General features: G+C 37.8%; 1 protein-coding gene and 1 long non-coding RNA gene across 3 annotated transcripts in view; one reads left to right on the top strand and one right to left on the bottom strand.

The window, feature by feature from the left end:
• LOC108448733 overlaps positions 1–16,096 on the top strand; it is a 49,569-nt gene extending 33,473 nt beyond the window's left edge. For both annotated transcript variants that reach the window (XR_001864729.1, XR_001864728.1), the window contains exons 4-7: positions 3,151–3,301; positions 5,333–5,586; positions 9,213–9,283; positions 15,946–16,096. This is a non-coding gene — a long non-coding RNA (uncharacterized LOC108448733). The remainder of the gene's footprint in view (positions 1–3,150; positions 3,302–5,332; positions 5,587–9,212; positions 9,284–15,945) is intronic.
• On the bottom strand, positions 12,137–20,832 carry DTWD1 (DTW domain containing 1). Its single transcript, XM_017742714.1, has 5 exons — positions 18,809–20,832; positions 17,669–17,812; positions 16,543–16,816; positions 12,570–12,795; positions 12,137–12,321 (listed from the first exon to the last, which is right to left on the bottom strand). Exons 1-5 carry the CDS (start codon positions 19,082–19,084, stop codon positions 12,234–12,236), a joined length of 1,008 nt encoding a protein of 335 aa, XP_017598203.1. The 5' UTR covers positions 19,085–20,832; the 3' UTR covers positions 12,137–12,233.
• Between the last annotated feature and the right edge of the window lie 70 nt (positions 20,833–20,902).

Below are 20,902 nucleotides of genomic sequence, written 5' to 3'. Positions count from 1 at the left end.
TAGCTGCATTTCACAGTCTGGTTGGTTTGGCAGCAGCAACTCTTACATGAATTGCCAAGTATGGGATTGAATATCCACACCTTGATGTTCACCCTTCTGCCAACGTTCTCAAAATTGTGGCATATCTGGGCACTGTATTGGGGTGTAGCTTTTAATGCTTCTTTAGTGGCTTTTGTACAATAGCTAGGTACTCTTTACTGTAGTCTGTCATATGAAATTTGGAATGCAGTTCACAAGAGGCCCTTCTGTTTTCCTCAAAATCCAGTTGCATCCTAGGAGGAGCTGGGGCATAATTACCTTAGGCCTTTTGCAAGGGGAGGGAAGCAGTCTTACATTGCACAATTTAGCTGAACAAATTTGGTAGGACTGGAACATGAGGAAAAGGAGATCGGTGACTTTGGCTTTTGTGTTGATTAGGAGACATGTTGATGTTGTCTCAAGGATTTTTTTTTTTTTTCTTTTTTTTGTGGATTTACTAAAAAGTTTTTGTTTAACTGAGAATCCGACTTAGATTCTATAGAGCTTTACTCCTAAGAGACTCACGTGAACAACTGTTGGCTAGAGGAATTGTAGTAAGAGATCTTTTAGGTCCCTAAGTAGCAATTATTTCGTACTGTGAAGTTACACAGCTAATGCAACTTCATGTTCTGTGTAATTGCTGTCCTATTTGGTATTACAAAGCTATCATATCAAACTGATTTAGTTTTCTCATAATTAACAAGGTTGATATAGAAGGAGGTACAGACTATGGCAGGAAAAGGAGCTGGAGCACATCCATTTCTAAGAATTCCTTCCAAAAAAATTCCTGACTTTTTGTCTTCTATCTGAAATTGGTGGATCTTTCCTTCAGCTAAGGAAGGAGTAAAGACGACCAGTATCTTTCGTATTTCTATTCTGTACTGTACCCTGTCTTAATTTCTAGTGCTTTAGCATTAAAGGTATTTCAGTGCTAAAGGCAATACAGCATTAGAGCAGCCATGCTCACTTCCAGGTGTGCTGGACTCAGCACCGTTCCTTACCTGGGCACCACTGGCTGGCTGGCTGACAGCATGCATGGCTTGTATGATCAGGTTTTGCATTGGGTCCGAGCTGCACCTCTGGATTAGTATGCAGTCTTGGTGTTACAGGATTCTCCTCAATTATGGTAAAAGTCTCAAGAGAGCAATCCTTGAACTGTTTCATTGCAAATGTAAGTCTTTTGCACGCACATCCAGCACTTGCTGAACACTCTCCACAAGGCAGTCTTGCATGTTAATGGAAAAAATTGGCATAAACTATGAGGAAACAACAAAGCACTCTGCAGAATGTTTATCTAGCCCTATAGAAATTCCTTAACAAGTCTGCAAGACCTTGTAGGATCCCACAAACCACACTGCAGAGATCCAAAACTTTCCAGCCAGCAGCAGGGCTGTAAAATAAGCTGTGGATGTTTATCTAGTCAAATGTATATGTAATCCTAGCCATTGCTGTAACTATGGACTGGTTTTGGAAAGAAGTAAGAGTAAGGGTCTTGTCCTGCAAAGTAACAAATGACTTCAGCTCTTATTATGCTTGTATAATCTTCTAGCAAAAATTCTAAAGGCATGCTTGCTTACATGACCAAACCCAATAGTGGTCATAGGTAACAATCTTCTGCTAACTGTGTGATTAAATGAACTTTTATTTTCTTTTATTTCACTTAGTAAATATTTTAGGAATGATATAATTTCTTGAAATATTAATTCAAATTTATTTCCCTTATGTGGTGCATGCTAGATTGCAGGGATTACAGCTGTAGGTGGAGCAGCTATGCCTGTTAGTCAAATACCAAACAGTTCTCTGGCTGAGCCTCATGTGTAGAAGGTTTTCTTGACACACGTCTTGACAACTGTGGGTGTCTTGATTGGTTCCTCTGGATGGAGCTATCCTGTCATGCATTGTGTGTGTGGTAAGGAAATTCCACTAAGTTCGTTCTGTGTGAAAAAAGACAAAGACATTTACTTTGGAAACTTTTACAAATAAGATGTTGAAGGAGATTGGATGACTGGACTGGCTCCCTGACAGAATTTTGTTCGTATTGGTAGTATAAAAAATGAAAAGTTACGACAACTGGATATAGATGTCTGGTGGGTTTTCTAGAATTAAAATTTGGCAAACAAACTCCTAAAATGCCAGTGACAGCAAAGAAATCAAAGTATGTCTGGGCTGGATGATGTGTAACACTATAGAGATATCCAGCCAACTGAAGGATTGCAAGCAATATATATGTGCTAGGAGAGCTCTTCCTCATTTTTACCCTGCTTTTTAGTAGCTCCTTTACCCATAGCTCAAGCACTTCCATGTGGCACTTCATGGAACAGTGTGAATGTGCCATCAGTTCAGTTCTGGCTGGCCACTCACTGGGTCATGACTGGCACTCGCATATTGGCATGGAGTACAAACCAGTGGCCTTGAGACAGTTGATTCCTTCTGATTGAAGTGGTGATCTTATGCCATAAGAGAACTTGCAGAGTTTTGCCCAAGTTCTAGCCCTGCTGTATGTAAACAGTTCCTAGTACACTAAATCTGGCAAGTGAACTTCAAAAACAACTAGAAAAACCAATAACAGCAATGTGATTTACTCGTGAAACCAGCCATGTAAGTTAATATTTTATAAAACACTGAATGGCCTTCACTGAAAGATCTCACCCTGCAATTGGCTTTGAGGAAATGCGAAATGTGCTGTTTCATAACATGCAAGATGGGAAATGTTATTTAAACAAAGAACATCTTTGTTTTGCTAGTGAAAAATGTTAAGGTAGTTTGAGGAGGAGAAGAGAAATTGTTTAAAAATGTCTGAAAAACAAAGTTTTCTCCAAAGTGTATCTGAAAATCTGTTTGAAATGTAATTTTTATGCCAAGTGGGATCCTGAAGCTTTCAAAAAAAAAAAGAAAAAAAGGAAAGGCAATGCAATATTGAAATATTGAACTGTTGAACCATTTCTGTATCAGCTTCACAGCTTGTTAAAGTAAACTTTAATGAGCTGAAGAATAATGCACTCTGACTTCCCAAACAAACTACATGGGAACTTACAGCAAATGAACAAATGAGCTATTTATTTTGGGATTCTTGCAATGGACTTGGGAACTGTTGTTTTGACCAATATGCTCATTTAATATATTCACATTTAGGCCTGATCTTTGCCAATGTCACTTTTGGGTGGATATGGCACAGCATCTGCAGCAGGAAGGAAACCTGTGGAATCTATTGGATCTTGCAGTGAAGCTGGATTAGACCAAGCTATTGATGTGATAAAGGAGTCTGATTCTGGCATTACCCTGGGTGAGAATTCAGATATTTGCTGTTCAAATTACGCAACAGTAGGCTTTCCAAGCTACTTCATGTCTTGAGTTACACTGAATATTTCACTGTTCACTTTACATTAATCGTGTCAAAATCTTGTTTCTGCTTCCTTTGAATCTATCCAATTCACACTTGTAATCCAAATACTAAAACTGTCAAATACCTCTTCTCTCCTTATATGCCATCTGTATCTCATCTGGTGTTGGCAGTCATTCCTTTCTTGGTTTTGCCCATAAATACAGACCTTTACAACCATTAGTCAGCTTCAGAGCATACACTTGGTAATGCTCATTCTTCTGTAATGATACAGCATAAGGCAAAAGGGTTAATCAAGGCCCTGAGACTAATTTCATCAGGTTTACACAATTTGTCATACCCTGAAATTTTGAGGTTTTGTAATTGATGAATATTCCACCTCCAGTGTAAGTCAGTCCTGTCCTTTATGATTAGACCTTGATGAATAATGAATCACTTGGTATCTGTGAAGTCTTCTGGGAGTCTTCCTCATCTTAAAAAATAATGAAGGCCTTCAGCGCAGGATGGGGGATAGTGGAAACACAAAGAATTGGCCAAAACCTAAATGGTTTTGGTTTTTTACCCTTTGAATAGTACTGGTTTATAGCAAAGAAATGTGAGATGAAGTCACTGAAGTTACTTCACTGGGCCTCCCTCATTGTGTTAATTCTCATAAAAAAAAAACAAAACAAAACAAACCCAAACTTGCTTTTCCTAAAAATGGGTAACCCAGCACTGCCAAGATTTATGCAGGGTAATCAGTTATTCAGTCTGAGATTTCTCTAAGAATGGCAAGCTTTGGCCAACATTCATTTTCATTTGCAACAATAACAAAAAAGTTTGTGTCATGATATTTCAGGACAGTTTAATTTCTGTAGGATAAATATTAATGGAAAATATTAATGGAAATCAGGAAACATTCAGTTTTCACACATCCCATCTACAGCACAGTGTAAGCCACTAAGCTGAAATGTGCCACCTAATCATTCCTCTTTCATTACAAAAAATTGCAAATGCCTATGAAGGCATGTGAACAGAAGACAGTGGTTCCAAATACGTAGCAGAAAATTCTTAAATAGAATAGTTTTTGTGCACTGGATTGCCTGAAGCAATTGAGCACTTGCTATGCAGGTAGCTGGTATGTTCTGCCCCTCTGCTGAAACCTGAGGGGAAGCCTGGGTCTTCTGTGCCCTAAGTTACAGGCATTGGAAGTGCTGTACATCCCTACAGCTGTAATCAAGCTGACTTCTCCAGCTGACCCAAGAATACAGTTGGCTTCTTTCAGAGGCAGCTGCATGCAGCCCGTAGCCAAATGAATGGGTCATCATGATGAGGGGCCTCTGAGAGGAGAGGGATATGGAAAAAGGAGGAGAATTGCCAAACTGCCTCCCCCAGCAAAGCAGGCTGCTGTAGAAAGTAATGTTAAGTGCAATTCATTTGGTATAGTCACATTAAAAAAATCCAACAGAAAACACTCAAAGTCCTAGAAATTTGTTTTTAGTCAAGATGTTGATATACTCTTACCCTGAAGATTAAAGAAATTATTTTTTAAAGGGTCAGAGGCTTTACTTGTAATGAAATAGCAAATTCCAAGTAGAATGCTGCATTGTTAAAAACATAGGCATTAAAAAATCAGTGTTTAGTGTTAATGATCTGTGGTTTTAATTTTCACTCACTTAATGGTGTCTTTTGGATTTTTTTTGGTATAAGTCCTAAGTTTGTAAGGATGGCGAGTCTTCTCTTATATATTCCACACTGAATAAGTAAGGAAGGCTATAACAGCTGTGACAATTTCTCTGGAGATGCATATGAGCTGTAGCACTAGGAAGGAAGGCAAAGATGGCTCTGTCCTGCCTCTGCCTTTCAATTCCTTCTGAGGCTGCCAACTCTTTAACTAGAGGCTCTGTTGGTCACTGACAGGTGGCGATCTGGTAATTTCAACAGCACCTTTTCAGATCTTTGTATCACCTTGCACTGACCATATTTCCTTCACAGAAGACTTCTTCGCTGCTTTATCTGGCTTAGAGCTGCTTTGCATTTCTGGACCCAGCTTTAATGGATGGGAGTCAAACTAGATGATTTTGTTCTAAGCAACTATGCAGGTGATAGCTCATAAAGGAAGATTTACAAGCTTAGTACCATGGGATCTTGAATTTACTGCTTCTAGAAGACTGTCAAACGTTTTCAGCTGACAGCATTAAAATATTTGACTCACCATTTATCCTATAAACTCAGATTGGAAAAACAAGGTATGTATCTGTGTTTCATAAACATCTGAGACAGGTGTAGCTTCATTACTGTCAGTGAGGATAATCTGCTTGCATTGATGTATCCGATGCTGTATGTTTGACATTACATTTGCATGCATTTTAGGAACTTGGAAACAGCAGGGAAATCAGACATTTCTGTATTAGACTGCTTTTATTCCCTTCTATGCTCAAAGTAGACCTGTGGTTGCCCTAGACCTGGATGTTGTTCTCCATGTAACAGTACACTAAATTCCTTTGGCTCATGCACCTCAGTCACTTGGAGGGCTGTTGCAGAAGATAGAAAATGGTACAGACAAAAATCCTTCTCTGGTTGCCAGGCTTCTGGAAGGCATAGCCAGCCCTGTGGTTAGAAAGGTCAAGAGAAATGGAAGCTTTAATGTGGTGCTGATTTTAATACAGACTCTAGGAGACTGAACAGATGTACAGACCATTAAGCCTGACTTTACTGGAAAAACTGTGAACAACTTAAAAAATAAATTGTTAGGCACGTGGGTGAGTACACTGGGCACAGGGATTAATGCTGCTTATGCAGATGTTGTATTTCACAAACCTGTTAAGAGCTCCTTGCAGGATTCAGTAAGCATGAGGAGGATAAGGGAAATCTACTTGATACTGCTGGTGCTAAAACTCTAAACAAACCCTGTATTTTTATCAATAGAGTTACTCTAGAAATATACCATTCATGACCACCATGGCCAGAGGTCTTAGGAATTAAAAGCAATTTCTAGAGCTGTGTTCCACTATCTTAAGTGGTGGAATCTCTTGAATTACTAAAATGCTAATTCCTGGTGCTACAATGGGTAGGGTGTAAATGGAGCACTTCTTGCATGCAGAGCCATGGAACTGAGGATCTGAACAGAACAGAGATTGGAGGTTTGGCCTGTGAGCGAGCAGTGTGGAAATACTTTATGTGGTCTAACATAATGCACGTCATCCTCAGATTCCACACATGTGCTCTATTTAGTGACCTCAGCAGGGCCTTGCATAACACTGCCTCTCAAGTCTAAGGAGTATTTATTTTTATGATATCTTGCATAGAGAATGCATAAAATTTTTTTAATAGTTTTCATTAGCACATGGAACTGCCAAGATTGGATTCTAGGTTTGAACACAGAACAGATGGATTTAATTTTTTCATTCAGATGAAACAACAAACTGTCATCATTTATTGTATGCTTGATTAATGTGCTTTGGTGTTGTCTTGATAACTTGAAGCAGTGGCTTCTCCTAATAACACATTTTGTAATATATTTCCTTTTTGTCTGAGATACAGACTTGGCTCTGGTCAGTGGTGCAAATGACACAGCAAACTCAGCAGCATAGGAAGATCCCAATTCTGTTATCAGTAGCATGCCAACACTGGAACTCTGGAAAACAAAACAAGGTGCTAAAAAGACAGTGACAGGGTTTAGTATAGTGTTAGTTATGGTATATTAACTTCTCACAAGAAAAGTGCCAACATATAGAAATATAAACAAGAAATGTCTTTTCTAAATCAATGCCTCAAAGATAAATGCTTAGGCATATGTTTAGCTGAAAATGACCACTGCCCATATAGAGTGGGCAGAACTTTGTAGAGGCCCAGAAAAACAAATCCTGCCATTGCCATCAGACCATCCATATGTTGGAACAGCTGAAGCATTTCATGTTACCTTGACTGCTTTAATCTACTTTGTTAGTTTTCATGGACTTCAAAAAATTCAAGAACTTTTTTTTGTTTGTTTCTTACTCCATTCTTTTTTCAATGAATTCTCCTTTTAAAATGAGCAAAATCAGCTCAGCCATGCCTACCTTAGAGAGCATTCTGCATTTGAGACTCTGGCACTATAATTTTGTTGGCAAATTTCCTGGCAGCTGCTTCAGGCATTGATTTTAAACCAGTTTCCCTGATAAAGTAAGCCATATTCAAGGAAAAGAGGAAGCTTTTGGTGATGTAAAGGTTTCTATGTTCTATTTTTTGGCCAACACAGTCATGATAGAATAGAATACAAGCACTTTTGTATTCTTAACCAACACAGGTATGCAGATCAATGCCAATATTGTAACCACACTCAGACACGTGTGAGGTTAAAAGAGGAAGTAACGTGATCCAACTGCTTCAAGTAGACTGAGGTGCCTTACATGATGTTTCTGACAATTGAAGCTGTATCAAGTTGCTTCTTTGTCTCCTGTAAATATGGAGGAAAAAAAAAAAAAAAGAGACTGTAGCATTGATTCTGACCAAAGGAAACCTGTGAACAGAAAAACTATACTGCATGTTTCAGCTGCACAGACTCATCACTAGTAAATGCAGTTTCAGGTGAGCTGAAATTCATGCTGCATTTGGCAAACAATTCAGTCGAGAAACTGAAACCTCAAAAATAATTTTTGAAAGAAATATTATGATGTTCTTGAAATACAGAATTTTGCTAGAACCCAAAGTATTGTTCTTCTGTAGAAAAGAAAAAAGGATGCTTTTTAAAATTTAAAAGAATATGATTCTCTTCAGTTCATTAATATCCATCTCCAAAGCAAATAATTTCATAAATTATACTAAAGCTTTTAGATTTCATGCCAGTTCAACTGGCTTATGGGCCCGGCTTTATATTATAAGCACTTTTATTCAGAGGCAGAAATTAACTTTACAGGTAAAGGAAGCACAGTGCACAGGATCAGAGGTAGAGCAGGACTCAGTCTGGGGTATGTTGGTGTAGCACATTCTCTTCTGTGGTATATTTCTAAACATCCTATTGCAACACCAGTGGTCTGAGAAGTCAGCAGTAAAATCATGTGGCAACTGCACCAGCATTGCTAAAGTTAGATAAAAATTTCCACTTTCCATGAGGTGAAAATACAGTCTGCTGTCTGTTTTGCATTAGGGAACGAGTTCCCACCTCTTGCTCTGGAACTTCAGAAATATTTGAATTTATTTCTGGCAGATGGGGTGAAGAAATCACACCACTGAGTGGTTTTACTTTAATGTGATACACTACTTTCAAAATTTGACAGCATCTCATTTCTCTTCAGAATCCATAAAACGACAGCTATGTGTTATGTCTCCCAACAAGTGAACAGGAAGAATGGGGTGGATTTTTCATATAAACACTTCCTTTAAATGTTGGTATTACTAATTTTCACCAGTTAATAGTCTTAATGACAGCATTGGAATTATACTAAATGGTGTCCCTCAAGACAAGGAATAACAGTTTAGGAACTATGTTGAATCCTTCAGTACCTTAGTAGGTGACCTCATATTCTGGTATCAGTAGATCAGGGGTTTCACATATTTTGATCTTAGTGGGAAAGCTTTCCTGTTGTAATTGTGCTGCAATCACCACTAACTTCTGTGCCCCAGAATACTGTGAGACACAAGTTAATGGTATGTGGGAGTGTATTAACTGCATTATAGCAAATGATGGGAAATTAATAGGAAGTTTCCCTCCCTCCTTCTTCTTTTGGCACTTTCAAAGGTAGGGATAGGTAGCATGGACTTTTGTATCACATTACATTTTATACAAGTGTGCTGTAACCATCATTTATGTAGACTGACTTTTAAAGCATTCAGGCAAAGTACTGGAACACAGTGCAAGGGAAAGGTAAGAACAGATCCTTATATTGCTCTGCAGTTGGGCCTGAAGATGTGGAAAACCAGATGGACTCAAAATGGCAAGAAGCAGTAGCAAAGGATTTAAATCAGGTAAGATTACAAGTGCTTTGGGAGGTTGTGCTGTAGATTCCAAGTTGGCACCTCTTTTCAATCTCAATGTATCTTTTCTCCATGCACTGACATGACCCTTTATTCAACCTCGGCTTGGATGACATTTCTGCTACCTTCCAGGAAAGGAATTGTTTTTTGCAGCAGCTCCCTCTCTTATTCATTTTGAGAAAAGGATTAAATACTCCCTCTGACCAAACTTACAGGCATGCTAAAGTGAAGCCACTTCATGCTCCTGGCCAAACAAAGAACAAAAATACCCACAATAAGCAAAAGCAGATGGCTTCAGTGGCAGGAAATGAATGAGCCAGACTGCAGGTAAAATGGTTCTCTGCACACATCGCAGAGGTTTGCACTGACAGGTTCTTTGTTATCTGGGGCCTCCCCACAGGAGGCCAGATGTCTTCTGTTGTGAGAGGAGATAGAGATGCTCTTCCTTTTCCTCCCCCTTTAACTTATGGCTGTTTAAGTTACTGCTAATGGAAGCAGAAGCCTGTTTTTCCCTCTTGGTCTCTGATGTTTTTGGAAAGAGAAGAGATAGTGAAGGGGTACTCTGATATGAAAGAAAAGGCCCAGAACTGGCCTTTACCTCCCCATGACCCTCATTTTAAAGAACAGGGAGGTCAGTGCTGCTAATTGCACTTGAAAGGATTAACCACTTGATCGCTTTCATTTAGTGGAACAAAATTTTTCTTTAGTCTCAAAGCTGGGAAAATGTATCAGTGGTACTGAGGTGCTTTCAGGGTGAGATGGATGACTTGGTTTGGCTTCTTATACCAACATCAAAATTAAATAGAAGATGTAAATATGTTTATACATATGAGAGAACGGGCAACTACATCTGCAGCTCAGACAGGACAGATTTGCAGCAGAAGTGACAATAACCTCCTTCCTGCCCCCACGAAAGGTTATCAGAGGAATACCAGCAAACCATAACGAATTACAGATATTAGGTGTGCCTCTGTCCCTTGGTATAGCAAATGACTCTTGCATTTCACTGAGGTTGCACTGGAAGAAAAAGAATCTGAACCAAATTCCTGTACACAATGTGCCAGATTTAAAATCCTTTCTGTACATTAATTTAATCTGAGAGTTAAAACTAATTTTCTTCTGGAATAGAATCTTAATTCCCGTTGCTCAAATAAAGTGAGGTACACAAAACTTAAATTTGGAAACAATTTTTCACCTTATGAAACTATTTTCCAAAAGTAACAAAGAACAGCTTATACAAGCTTTTATCTGACCTCTGCTTCTTAAATAAAAAACATGTTTTCAGGGAAATGTGTCTTGGAAGTAACTCCCCCTCTCCCCCCAGATTTTTCTCTCTGGTTCTTGTAAAACATTAGGTCAGTGGGTTCATTTTATTTTTGTTTGTTTAAAGTGGGTGAAAGTTTCCTTCTCAAGCTATTATACTTGTGTGATTAAAAAAAAAAAACATTACAACAATCTTTGTTTAAGAAATGCAGGAACAGATGGAAATGTCAAAAGACTACCAAAATTCATACCAAAGGAAATAACATTAATCATTTTAAAAAGTCAAAATAACCTCTCAATAGCAGTAAGAACCAAATGAGTAGGCAGTGTTGTTTCAATAGCACTGAGACATGACTGCTGATTTTTCTCATTGCCTGGCACATGAACTCAGTATATAGGTAGATATAATAATTATCTTTCTCATTCTGACTTCAAGCCTGTGTTTGCTGTGGTGCTGTTATAGTTTCGTGCACATTTCATGTTCACTCATGTAACATAATCAGCATTTAATTCTGCTAATGGGGAAATATGTTTTTGTTGTCCACTGAAGTGCATTTTTATATGCATTTGTGCACATAAGGATCCAAATCTGAAGTACGATGTAAGAGAGTGTATTTGTATCTTGTGTTTGAAGCAGTATTAAGATTTCAGTATCCTAAAGCATTAAAAATGCAGTACAAACCAGCTGGTATGGATTGCTATGTAAGTGTAAAAAGATTTTCTTGAAGTATTTTCCAAGACACTATTTATATGGTCACCAGAGTGTGTGAGTGCCCTCCTAGAAAGTCTGCAACAAGTGATAACAAAAATTGGATGTTTTGTTTAAAAATTACTGTAATTTTTCAGTCTGTCACTTTAACAAGATATATTTTGTCTTAAGTAACACATTTCTGAGAATATTCAGAAATATTTATGCATCTTGTATTGTACCTCTAATGAAACGTTTTTTCATGATATAAAATGTATTCATATAACTCTGCTTGTGAAGTTGTAGCTCAGGTCTGTTACCTCTGCCAGCACTGGCTGTGCTGGTATAGCTTGGCAAAACTACATTCACACGTGATGACTCTGCCAGCAGCACTACACCTCTGACAAAACTCTCATCAGCACAGACAGAGTCTTACTTACTCTGTTCCAATCTGCCCCATTAGTGCAAAAGGAAAAACAGAGCAGATTCACACTGCCTAATTTAAGGAAGCCTTGTCAGAAATGTTGTGGTCAGAACCATCATCTTTTTTTTTTTTTTTGGTGCCTAGTGACATTTGTTAGGTTAGTGCTCCCCCAAATAATGATATAATAGTAATAAACACTTAACTAAATTGTTTGAAGAAGTCCAAGATTACCCAGTAAGCTGAGAATAACCCCAATATAACGTGAATGTACATGAATGGTACTACAGAAATCATACACTGTATAACAGTGTTTAAAGAGACCACTTTTTTATTACTAGAAGAATTTTCCAGCATTCATCTTGCAAGTATGTAATTCATATCCACTTAATGTGCTCTTTCATTTTGTATTGCTGCCACTTGTCCCCACAACTGAACACCATCTGCCAATTTCAGTAAGCCTCTGATGCCATGAAGGTGGAATCAGTATTGCTGTGTAAACCACCAGGAAAACATCTGACAGAAGTATTAGCAACAATACAAAGCTGCATGCTAACTCCTTCTTACAGTTAAACGAGATCACTTCTTATGGCAAGAGGGGTCAAGTCCTCCAGTCCCATCTCAGGAAATGTGCTCATCACAGTGAGCACATCAGCCCTGTAGGTGAAAGTACAGCAACATTTAGCAAAATGTAACTGTTTGCAAATAAGTAACTCTAATCAGACTGCTCATCTGAGCAGTTCTACAACCTCAAGCATGCGGGACAAGATCTGCAGCTCACTTTTGGCAACACTGTTGCCATTATTTAGAGTACAATCTATTTCCAAAAAAAAACCCCCAGTCATGTTTGTGCAGTTTATTATTACAAAAAAGACGTGTCATGCACCAGTAGACAGACACCTTACTCTTTTCCTGCACAACACTTGGCATCTTTAATCAATGTATGCATAAAGGAAAAGAAAAAAAGCAGATTATCATATTGTCCATTGTAGCTCTCTTTCAAAATCTCCTGATGATAGTCCACAAGGAAATAATAAATTGCTTCTATTGTGGAAAGGTATGTATCTGGTTTTCCCTTCTGATGACGCCAAAAGCAAGTTTTCCTTGTTTTCAACTCAATTTGCAGTAATCCTGTCAAGGAAAAAAGATGACATAGATTAGACAATGTGGTTTGGTGGCCAGAAAAGTCAAACAAGACTTTAGTTTTGTTTTCTGACTTTGCTGCTAGCCTGCTCAGTGTCTGCATGCAAATAATTTTCTTCCTGTACCTCCATTTTTCATCTGTAAAAGCAAGGTAATAATTTTATCCTCCTTTGTGGACCACTTTGGAATTTGATGAACTGCTGTAAGTCCTAGGTTATAATCTTCATATTTGCAATTAATTACAGGTTATCCTTTCATTCAAACAGTCACACAGCCCTCAGTAAATTGCAGAGCTGCTTCCCATGGCAAGAGTGAAACCCACACCTACCAAGACTCATCAATGTTCATAAAATTATTATTTAATCTTTTGCAAAGTTAATACTTTTCATGTGTAAAACAGAATCCCTCAGACTGTTAGTGTTGCTGATGTGAGGACTATTTGTAAGAGCCAGGAACTTTTCATTTATATTTGTTGAGTAACTGAAATCTCACTGAAATTACTCAGGAGTAAGTATGACAGCATCTCGTAATTAACTTAGATACTAAAAGCATTCCCACTTAAGATGAAAGAGAGAATTTGGTGTCTGTATGGCACAAGAAAATCTTTAATCTAGTTATAGTCTCTGTAACTATTCTATTATTCAGATGAATTTTAAACATGTTATCACTTTGTAAACAGGATGGACAGTTGGATCGTGAAGAACAGGGTACACACCTGTCAACAAAATCAGAACCAGACTGTAAAGTCATCTTTTTCTGTCACAAATCATCTGTCTCATGGGATGATTTAGTACAGGTAATAGTACCAAAGCCAGTATCGTCTAAGAATTGCTTGGAAGTTATAGACAGAGAAGTTTCAGTAAGGTCCAAATTCAGAAGTACAAACTGGGCTATAGCCCAGCACTTGTAATTCTATACTTCTAACCTACAAACTGTGTTTAATTCTTTTCAGTGTAATTGCAAGAGGGACTTAGTTGTTTGCTTTGCAGTTAGGAATGTATGATATAGCCTGCACTGTAGAAGAAATCTCTATTACAGCATTTAAAAAAAACTACTGAACAACAGGAGCGTCTGTCCCTGAATTTAAATGTTATAATTGGCATTTCAGAAACAAAACCTCAAAACAGCAGTCCAATTATTACCTCTAATAATCCCACACATATGAAACTTAAAATAGTAGTAGGAAACTGTATTAAGCTTGCTGCCCTGAAGAGTTTTCAACACTTGAATTCTTAGCCCTAACCAAAGTGAAAGCTTCCATCAAATCCAGCAGTGCTTCCACCCTAAAAGCAGTGAAGTAAATCTCAGGGATGATTCCTCCAGCATAAACTCCCATGTAGTTGTGGTTTGAATACAAACAAAAGTTCACTGAAGGCAAGACCATGGACACTACTGAGCTTACCATAAATGCAGGATCAGTTACTTTCAAACAAAAGATTTTAGGAGTTTTTCATTAAAAAATCCCAAAAAACCAGAGGGGGTTAAGGGTTAGAATTTACTGAGCATGTTTCATCTGTACTGTATCTGTACACAGCCAAAGGCAATGTTTGCTTACGAATGTGCACCGTTCATATGAAACCTTACAATGCTAATGTATAAACTAATAAAACATTTGGCTAATACAAAGCAGTTCAAACTTACAGGAAAATATACCAAAGTAATCTGTTTCTTTAACAACCATGGTGATATTGCAAATAAGCTCCATCACTCATGTGAGAAAGTCAGCATTAACATTAGATTCAACTGTTTGCTTTCTGATCTAGGGATCACTTTTAATGAAGTAATCAATCCTAGACATTACCAACTCTCATGTATTTCCTGTCTTTAACTGATTTAGTTTTGTTTTCTAAAGATATATTATGCACTTTTCCAATATATAGAAGTAGTTTTTTGTCCAAGTTCTCTTAGCCTATTTTAAGATTCATGTACTCATTTGCTTTCTCTTGCAGTACAATTTGCTAGATTTACTGTCTATATAAATATAGGCTTACAAAACACGAGGCTTTTCTTTACATTTTCTTGGCTTCATTAATGTTTTCATCCAGTATTTCTTGTAACTTAATAAGTATGGCAATTACTTTTTATTTGGAATTATGAACACTCCTTTTTGAACTTTAGCGTATGACGAATATTTTGTTGGATGATGACTTCATTTGCAGTTGAACTGAAAAATGAACACAGTTCTCTATTTCTCATCTATGTACAACATAAAAATTTCATCAGTTTATGCCTAAGGAAACTCTGCCCCATTCATCTTGGAAGTGAAAACTGCAATCTCTAAAAGGGGTATTAATGCAATTTATGTTCTTTATGTCAAGTACTAAGGAAAGCAATGCTTGCATGGGCTGTGCACACTGCTACACCCAATGTGTGGATGGGTAAAATTCTCCCCATACTAGAAACTGATTTGCATGACACTATGAAACCTTACAGCAATCCTGAAAGGTGCTCAGGGACCCAGAGGATTGGGAAACAACTGGAACTGAGATTTTCTAGAAAGGAGAGAGCACTCCACCAAATCAGCATTGTCATAGGGAAACTGGAAACCATTTAAGAGCTCCAAAGTAACACCAATTAAGACTTTTTCATTAATATATGCATAGGCTTCCATGGAAATCTTCAGTTCCCCTGGCTGCCTGTTACTTTCCTTGAATTCCTCCTCTTAAAATAAGTTTCAAATACTTTATATTAAACTTGCAACATGCAGGTACTCTAATCTTCACAGTAATACTTCAATGTAGTTGATAGAGTATGTTTTGTGTTACACTAAATACTTATAACAGGATTTTAATTAGCCAATGTATCATACTAACATGTGGGATTCTTTAATAAACTGACTAGACAGCAAGGCAACATTCAGCTTCAATGTAAGAAAGTCTGTGAAATTCCTTGTAGGATCCAGTGTGAAGCAGTAGTAGTGTATATATATATATATTTATAGCATATAAACTTGACAATGTGCCACGCAGCTAAGTGGACTTCTTGCACTAATGAAAGTATTTTCAAACTCCTATTCATCTCAAAAGAAATGGAATGCTATTGCTAAATTGTTTTGTCTTTTGTGGGTTTAATTAGAATGCTTTAAATGTAAACTTCTTGTAAAGAACCTAAGACAAAAAATTTTTGTGGAATTCCCAGTTTCTGCTTTCAGAGTTGGAAGGGTGTGGAGGGCAAGCAGCCATTCCCTTTTTGTCTGGAGTAGTGAGATCATGGAAATATCCATGTACCAACTGCACAAGAAACAGAACCCAAGCCATGACAAACCTGTGCTGAAGCTCCTAAATCCCTCATTTACCTTCTTGGGGCCTGTCTGCCACCAACGTCTGCACAAATGGTCCTGCGGGTCTCTGAAAAAGCAGCCAGCCACCTGCAGTGGAAATCTTCCTGGCTTCCTTCAGAGGCCATTCAAACTACTGTTCTACTGTCTAACATGACAGCTCCCATTCTCTGACATTGAGGAAATCTGCTCCAATAGAGAAGTGATGCAAATAAATGTAAATGCTCTCTTAATATTGGTATTATCTTTTTGCAAAACAAATTGTATGACATGAAAAGTAATGGAGTCTGTGGCTCAGGAAGTATTCTACAGAACTGGAACAGGCTCCTGAATCCTTCATGTACACTCAGATATAGGGGTACATATAAGCTTACATCATGCTCAGGTCTGTTACAGATATGTGTCCCTTAATCACTTCTGTAGCAATAACATCTCAATATCAACTTGTATTTTTTTACCTTGAAGTCGTTCATCAGTTATTATCTTGTTAGTTTGATTCCAGGTACTGTCAATAAATATTATTTTCTTCAGTCTAGTGCCTTCACTCCTGCTGCTTGAGATGCATTGATGTGGCTTTTTTCCTTCTTCAGGTTCTATTTTTGCTTGTTTAAGAAGTGGCTCTCTGAAACAGTCGTCATCAGTAGCACAGACACCTTTCTTAGTGTACTTTTGGAGATGGAAAGCAATATCTTTTACTGAAACTGAATTGGGCCCAGGAAATATAAGTGCTATCTGAATGAAGAAAACAAAGAATTTGAGTGTCAACAAAATCTAATAACACAACAGGAATTATTATATTAACAGAAATTTTCTATCCCTGTCTGTAAACATTTAAGTCAGGACAAGATGAAATAGTATATCTTAAAAATATTCCATTATCTAATATAATGTTTAATCCATGTTAAAAAACATGTTAAAATAATGAATCGAGGTCCTTAATAGAGATTTTTAATTAATGTTACTTCCATGCCTCTACTAACAACTCTAACACTTCTGTATAAAAAGATTTCTCAGCCAAGACAATGTCAGCCCCAAGGAAGTTCAAATGTCACTTGTCATTGCAGTATATGGGGCAGGAAGGCCAAAAAGAATAGCTTGCCATTTAAATGAACATACATATCCAAGTTCATCGCTTACTATTTTTGTGCTCTATGCTATGACAGACAAGAGTTGTATTTTGTTTGTTTTCCTCTGTCATAGTGAATGTTAAAAGTTTTAAGGAGGTTTAAATACTGCAGCTGCTGAATATGAGCACAACACTCAACTGCTGTTTAACTTGCTGCAAGGTGAATGCTTTCATTTATAGGCAAAATACTTCTTCAGGTACGCAGTGAATCCAACTCTCCATTATGTGAGGCAATGAACATAGGAAATTCAAGGTGGTTAAAGTGTGCTGCAGGCTTTCTCAGCTTTGGAGAAAAGGTTACAGTCCAGAGCACTGTGTTTGCAGACCTAAGCTTTGAGAGAGCACAGGATGGACTGCACTAAAGGAACAGTGCTTTCCTCCCAGCAGTGCAGTACCACTGCAGGAGGAAGCTGCACCTCCCCAGCATAAAGCCTGGCTATCTCTGGAGAATCTCTTACTTCATGTCTCTTTTCCTCATATTCTGGGATGCAAGGATATTTGTAAATGGTCACATCGTCAGGTGCCAGGAGCTTAGCATGCACAGCAGTGCTTTTGCCGTCAGTTTCATTTGGGTGTTTAATAATGTCAATCTTCAAAGGTAACTAGAGTAAAAAAAGAGAAAAGCAGTATTTATCATCATATATACGGACATTTGTACAAAAACTTACTCAAAATTTTGGAGAAACTCCTATGGGTGTGTAATTAAAGCATCTGATAATTTTTGATAGGTTTAGAACTAAAGTAGAGAGAAGTTAGAAGAAGCACCTTCTATATTCAATTTATGTAAATACCTAAGTAAGCAATGAATGCACTTTGGAATGCTGCCAGCAGTAGTGTGGTAAAATATCCAGAAATAGAATCAATAAGGTAACTTAGATGTGGTCTTAATTTGAGCAATATAATGGTTCTAAATATGAATACTTATCTCTATTAGGTGTTCACCCAATTGTGAAAATGGTTGTTTCAATGAAAATACACCTAAATTTACTAGGTAAAATTTCCAAAGTACTTCTAAACTACTTTTTATGCTTTCAAACTCCAGTGTCTTCAAAATGCATCTTAGATCCTAACTGATTTTGCAAAATGTCTCAGTCCTCTCTGATAGTTTCCCCAAGTATTTTAGCTGAAAGGCATTACACTATTTATATTTTAACAGTAGTTATCAGAATTATACAACCATGACATATAGGAATGTCTTTTAGCTCATTTTATGTAAATTCACCCTCGGTTATGGACAAATTTTTTTGTTCACAATATAATGTGTTTTGGCCAGAGTTATTAGAAACTGAAGAATGTGCAAGAGCACCATACAGAAACTTTCAACAGCTAAGTGAAAAGGCAGTTGCATGAGAAGCTGCGTGACTTCAGCCTATATTCTCATCTAGAAGATACATAAATGTTTATGTGAGGACTGGAACATTTTCAGTGTTTGTAAATGTAATTCCTCAAGTAAGACCAGTAATTTAATCTAACTTTATTCATACTTATAGCTATGTTCAAGATTAATCGCTGTAAATAGTGAGTCAGAAAAGAAATGGCTGCAGACAGACTGTTCTCTGTCCACAGTAAATTATCAAAAATCTGTAAGAAATATTAACCTTCACAGTTGGAATTTCTTTGGTAGGGACAGTTTCAACAGGAACAAAGCACGTATAACAATAAAACATCCTTGAACTACTGCATCGGGGGCATTTTGATCTCCCGCTCTTTTTTGCCTTTTCCAATACTTCCTGGGATGCTAACTGTAATTGTTGAAATGGGTTATCTTGCAATGATGATGGAGTCTGCAGTTCTAGGCTTTCCAAACACTCAGTATTTCTTTTTGGTCCTTGAGCATTGTCTTCATTTAGAAGTATAGATGAATTTAAAGACATGGTTAGCTGAAACAGACAATATCTTGTTAAATAAAAGTCCAATTACTATGAACTAATCTACTGGAAATTACTCTGTATTATCCCATTTAACAAAAAAATCTCATCAAAAAAGGTATTTCCAAGAACAGAAAGAATAATAAAATCATCTGATTCAAGCGATTTCAGGAGAGCATGAGATAAACAGTTGGTAAGAACCTGAGATCTGCATTCTCAATGCATACAGATGCACGTTCATTATCCCACTCAACTCCTGCAGAAGTCTATTATTTCTCTGTTGTTGAGATCCGTGCCTAGAAGTTTATGAAAACACTGGTAAGCAGTGTTTACCTGGATGAGCAATCCCATCAGACTTTAGCAAGACTACTGACAAAGAATTCTATGCCTACAGGATAGAAATCCATAAGAGAAAAATTAATTATACAAATTTAGATCTCCATCCTGAAACTTGTGTGTGGGCCAACCAAATAACCTGAATGAAATCCCTCTTAGATAGAACATTGTGAAATAGAAGAAATTTCCCAGAAGAAGAACTTCAGGCTGAAAAATAACAGCTAGAAGAGGGCTTTGGTGCCCCATGTACCAGGGAGTAAGCGGTGACCCAGTCTAGACTTCTGCAAGTTTCTGTTTATTTAGCACATTGATGTATTTTTTTCAGGCTTTCTTCAGGACAGCTGTCGTCTCACCCTCTGCAGCTGGCACAGAATTTTCACCATGTACTGTGAGCAATGCATTAGAAACATGACCGTGTGCCCACCCCAGGGCAGACAGAATTAGTGCTACTGTGCTGTCACAATCCCTTCTGACTGATCACTTGGGGTGCTCTCTCATCGTCAAAGCAGCCCCCAGTCAGGAGCCTGCACAGCCTGCAGTAGTTATAAACTGCCTTTTGCACTTTGTGCTGCATCACTTGCAATGAAAGAAGTTATTCTCAGTATTTACTTTCAGCTAATTTAGATTTACTTTTTCATGTCAAGGATCACACTTATGAAATGATGCAGCAAAGTCATGTTTAACAAAAACAAACAAACAATAAGTCCTGAAGTGTAATTCAAAATTAAGTGTTTAAATAAAATCGAGTGTAATAGAATTCAAAAAACTCAGCTAACTTTCCAACAGAAAATTAAAATCAGTCCCAGAAAAAATGGTTATTTTCTGGTAAAATTAAATACTCATGCCTGCCATGATACGTCCCCCTCTGCCAGGGCCTAACTTTTGAAAGGTCAGGGAAGTCCACTCAAATAAACACAAAATCTAATATGCATACGAATTTTCTACTGCAATTTGCTTTCAAGTTCCTCTGAGATAAAGCAAATATACTTTACATCTCAGAGTAACCTGTGCTATTATCAAGTTTCCTCAAGAAGCAGAGGGCGAGAGGCCCTGGAATTGGACATGCATTCCCAGCCTGCAAGCTGATTCTTTTCAGTGTAATGTCTTACACTCTGTGGCGCTCAGCGGTGACACCCTGAAGCACTTTTGTTATTGATACTGACAAGGGATACGCTGTGACCTCAAAATAATAGCTGTGCCCGGCTGCAGAAGTACATATACAGTACAGTACACTCAGAAAATAACAGACTACAGTTCACGCAAATTCTGAGACCCATATGTCACTTCAGACACATATTTTTAAGACTAACTAATAACTCCATCTGCACCTCATCTACAACCCCCGGTAAATCACTGCCGGTGGAGGGTACCCTCCACACTCCAGCTGCAATTCTGGGACAACTCAGAACGTCGGCCGGGACATCTCGGGGGGATGTATGAAGCTCACGGGGTGCCCTAGGCGCCCTCCTGCCGCTGCTCGCTGCTGTC

This window comes from Corvus brachyrhynchos, unplaced genomic scaffold (genome assembly GCF_000691975.1).
Source record: "Corvus brachyrhynchos isolate BGI_N302 unplaced genomic scaffold, ASM69197v1 scaffold97, whole genome shotgun sequence".
In the NCBI taxonomy this organism is placed as follows: domain Eukaryota; kingdom Metazoa; phylum Chordata; class Aves; order Passeriformes; family Corvidae; genus Corvus; species Corvus brachyrhynchos.
The sequence above is the reverse complement of the archived record's forward strand: the minus strand, read 5'-3'. Positions and strand labels throughout refer to the sequence as shown.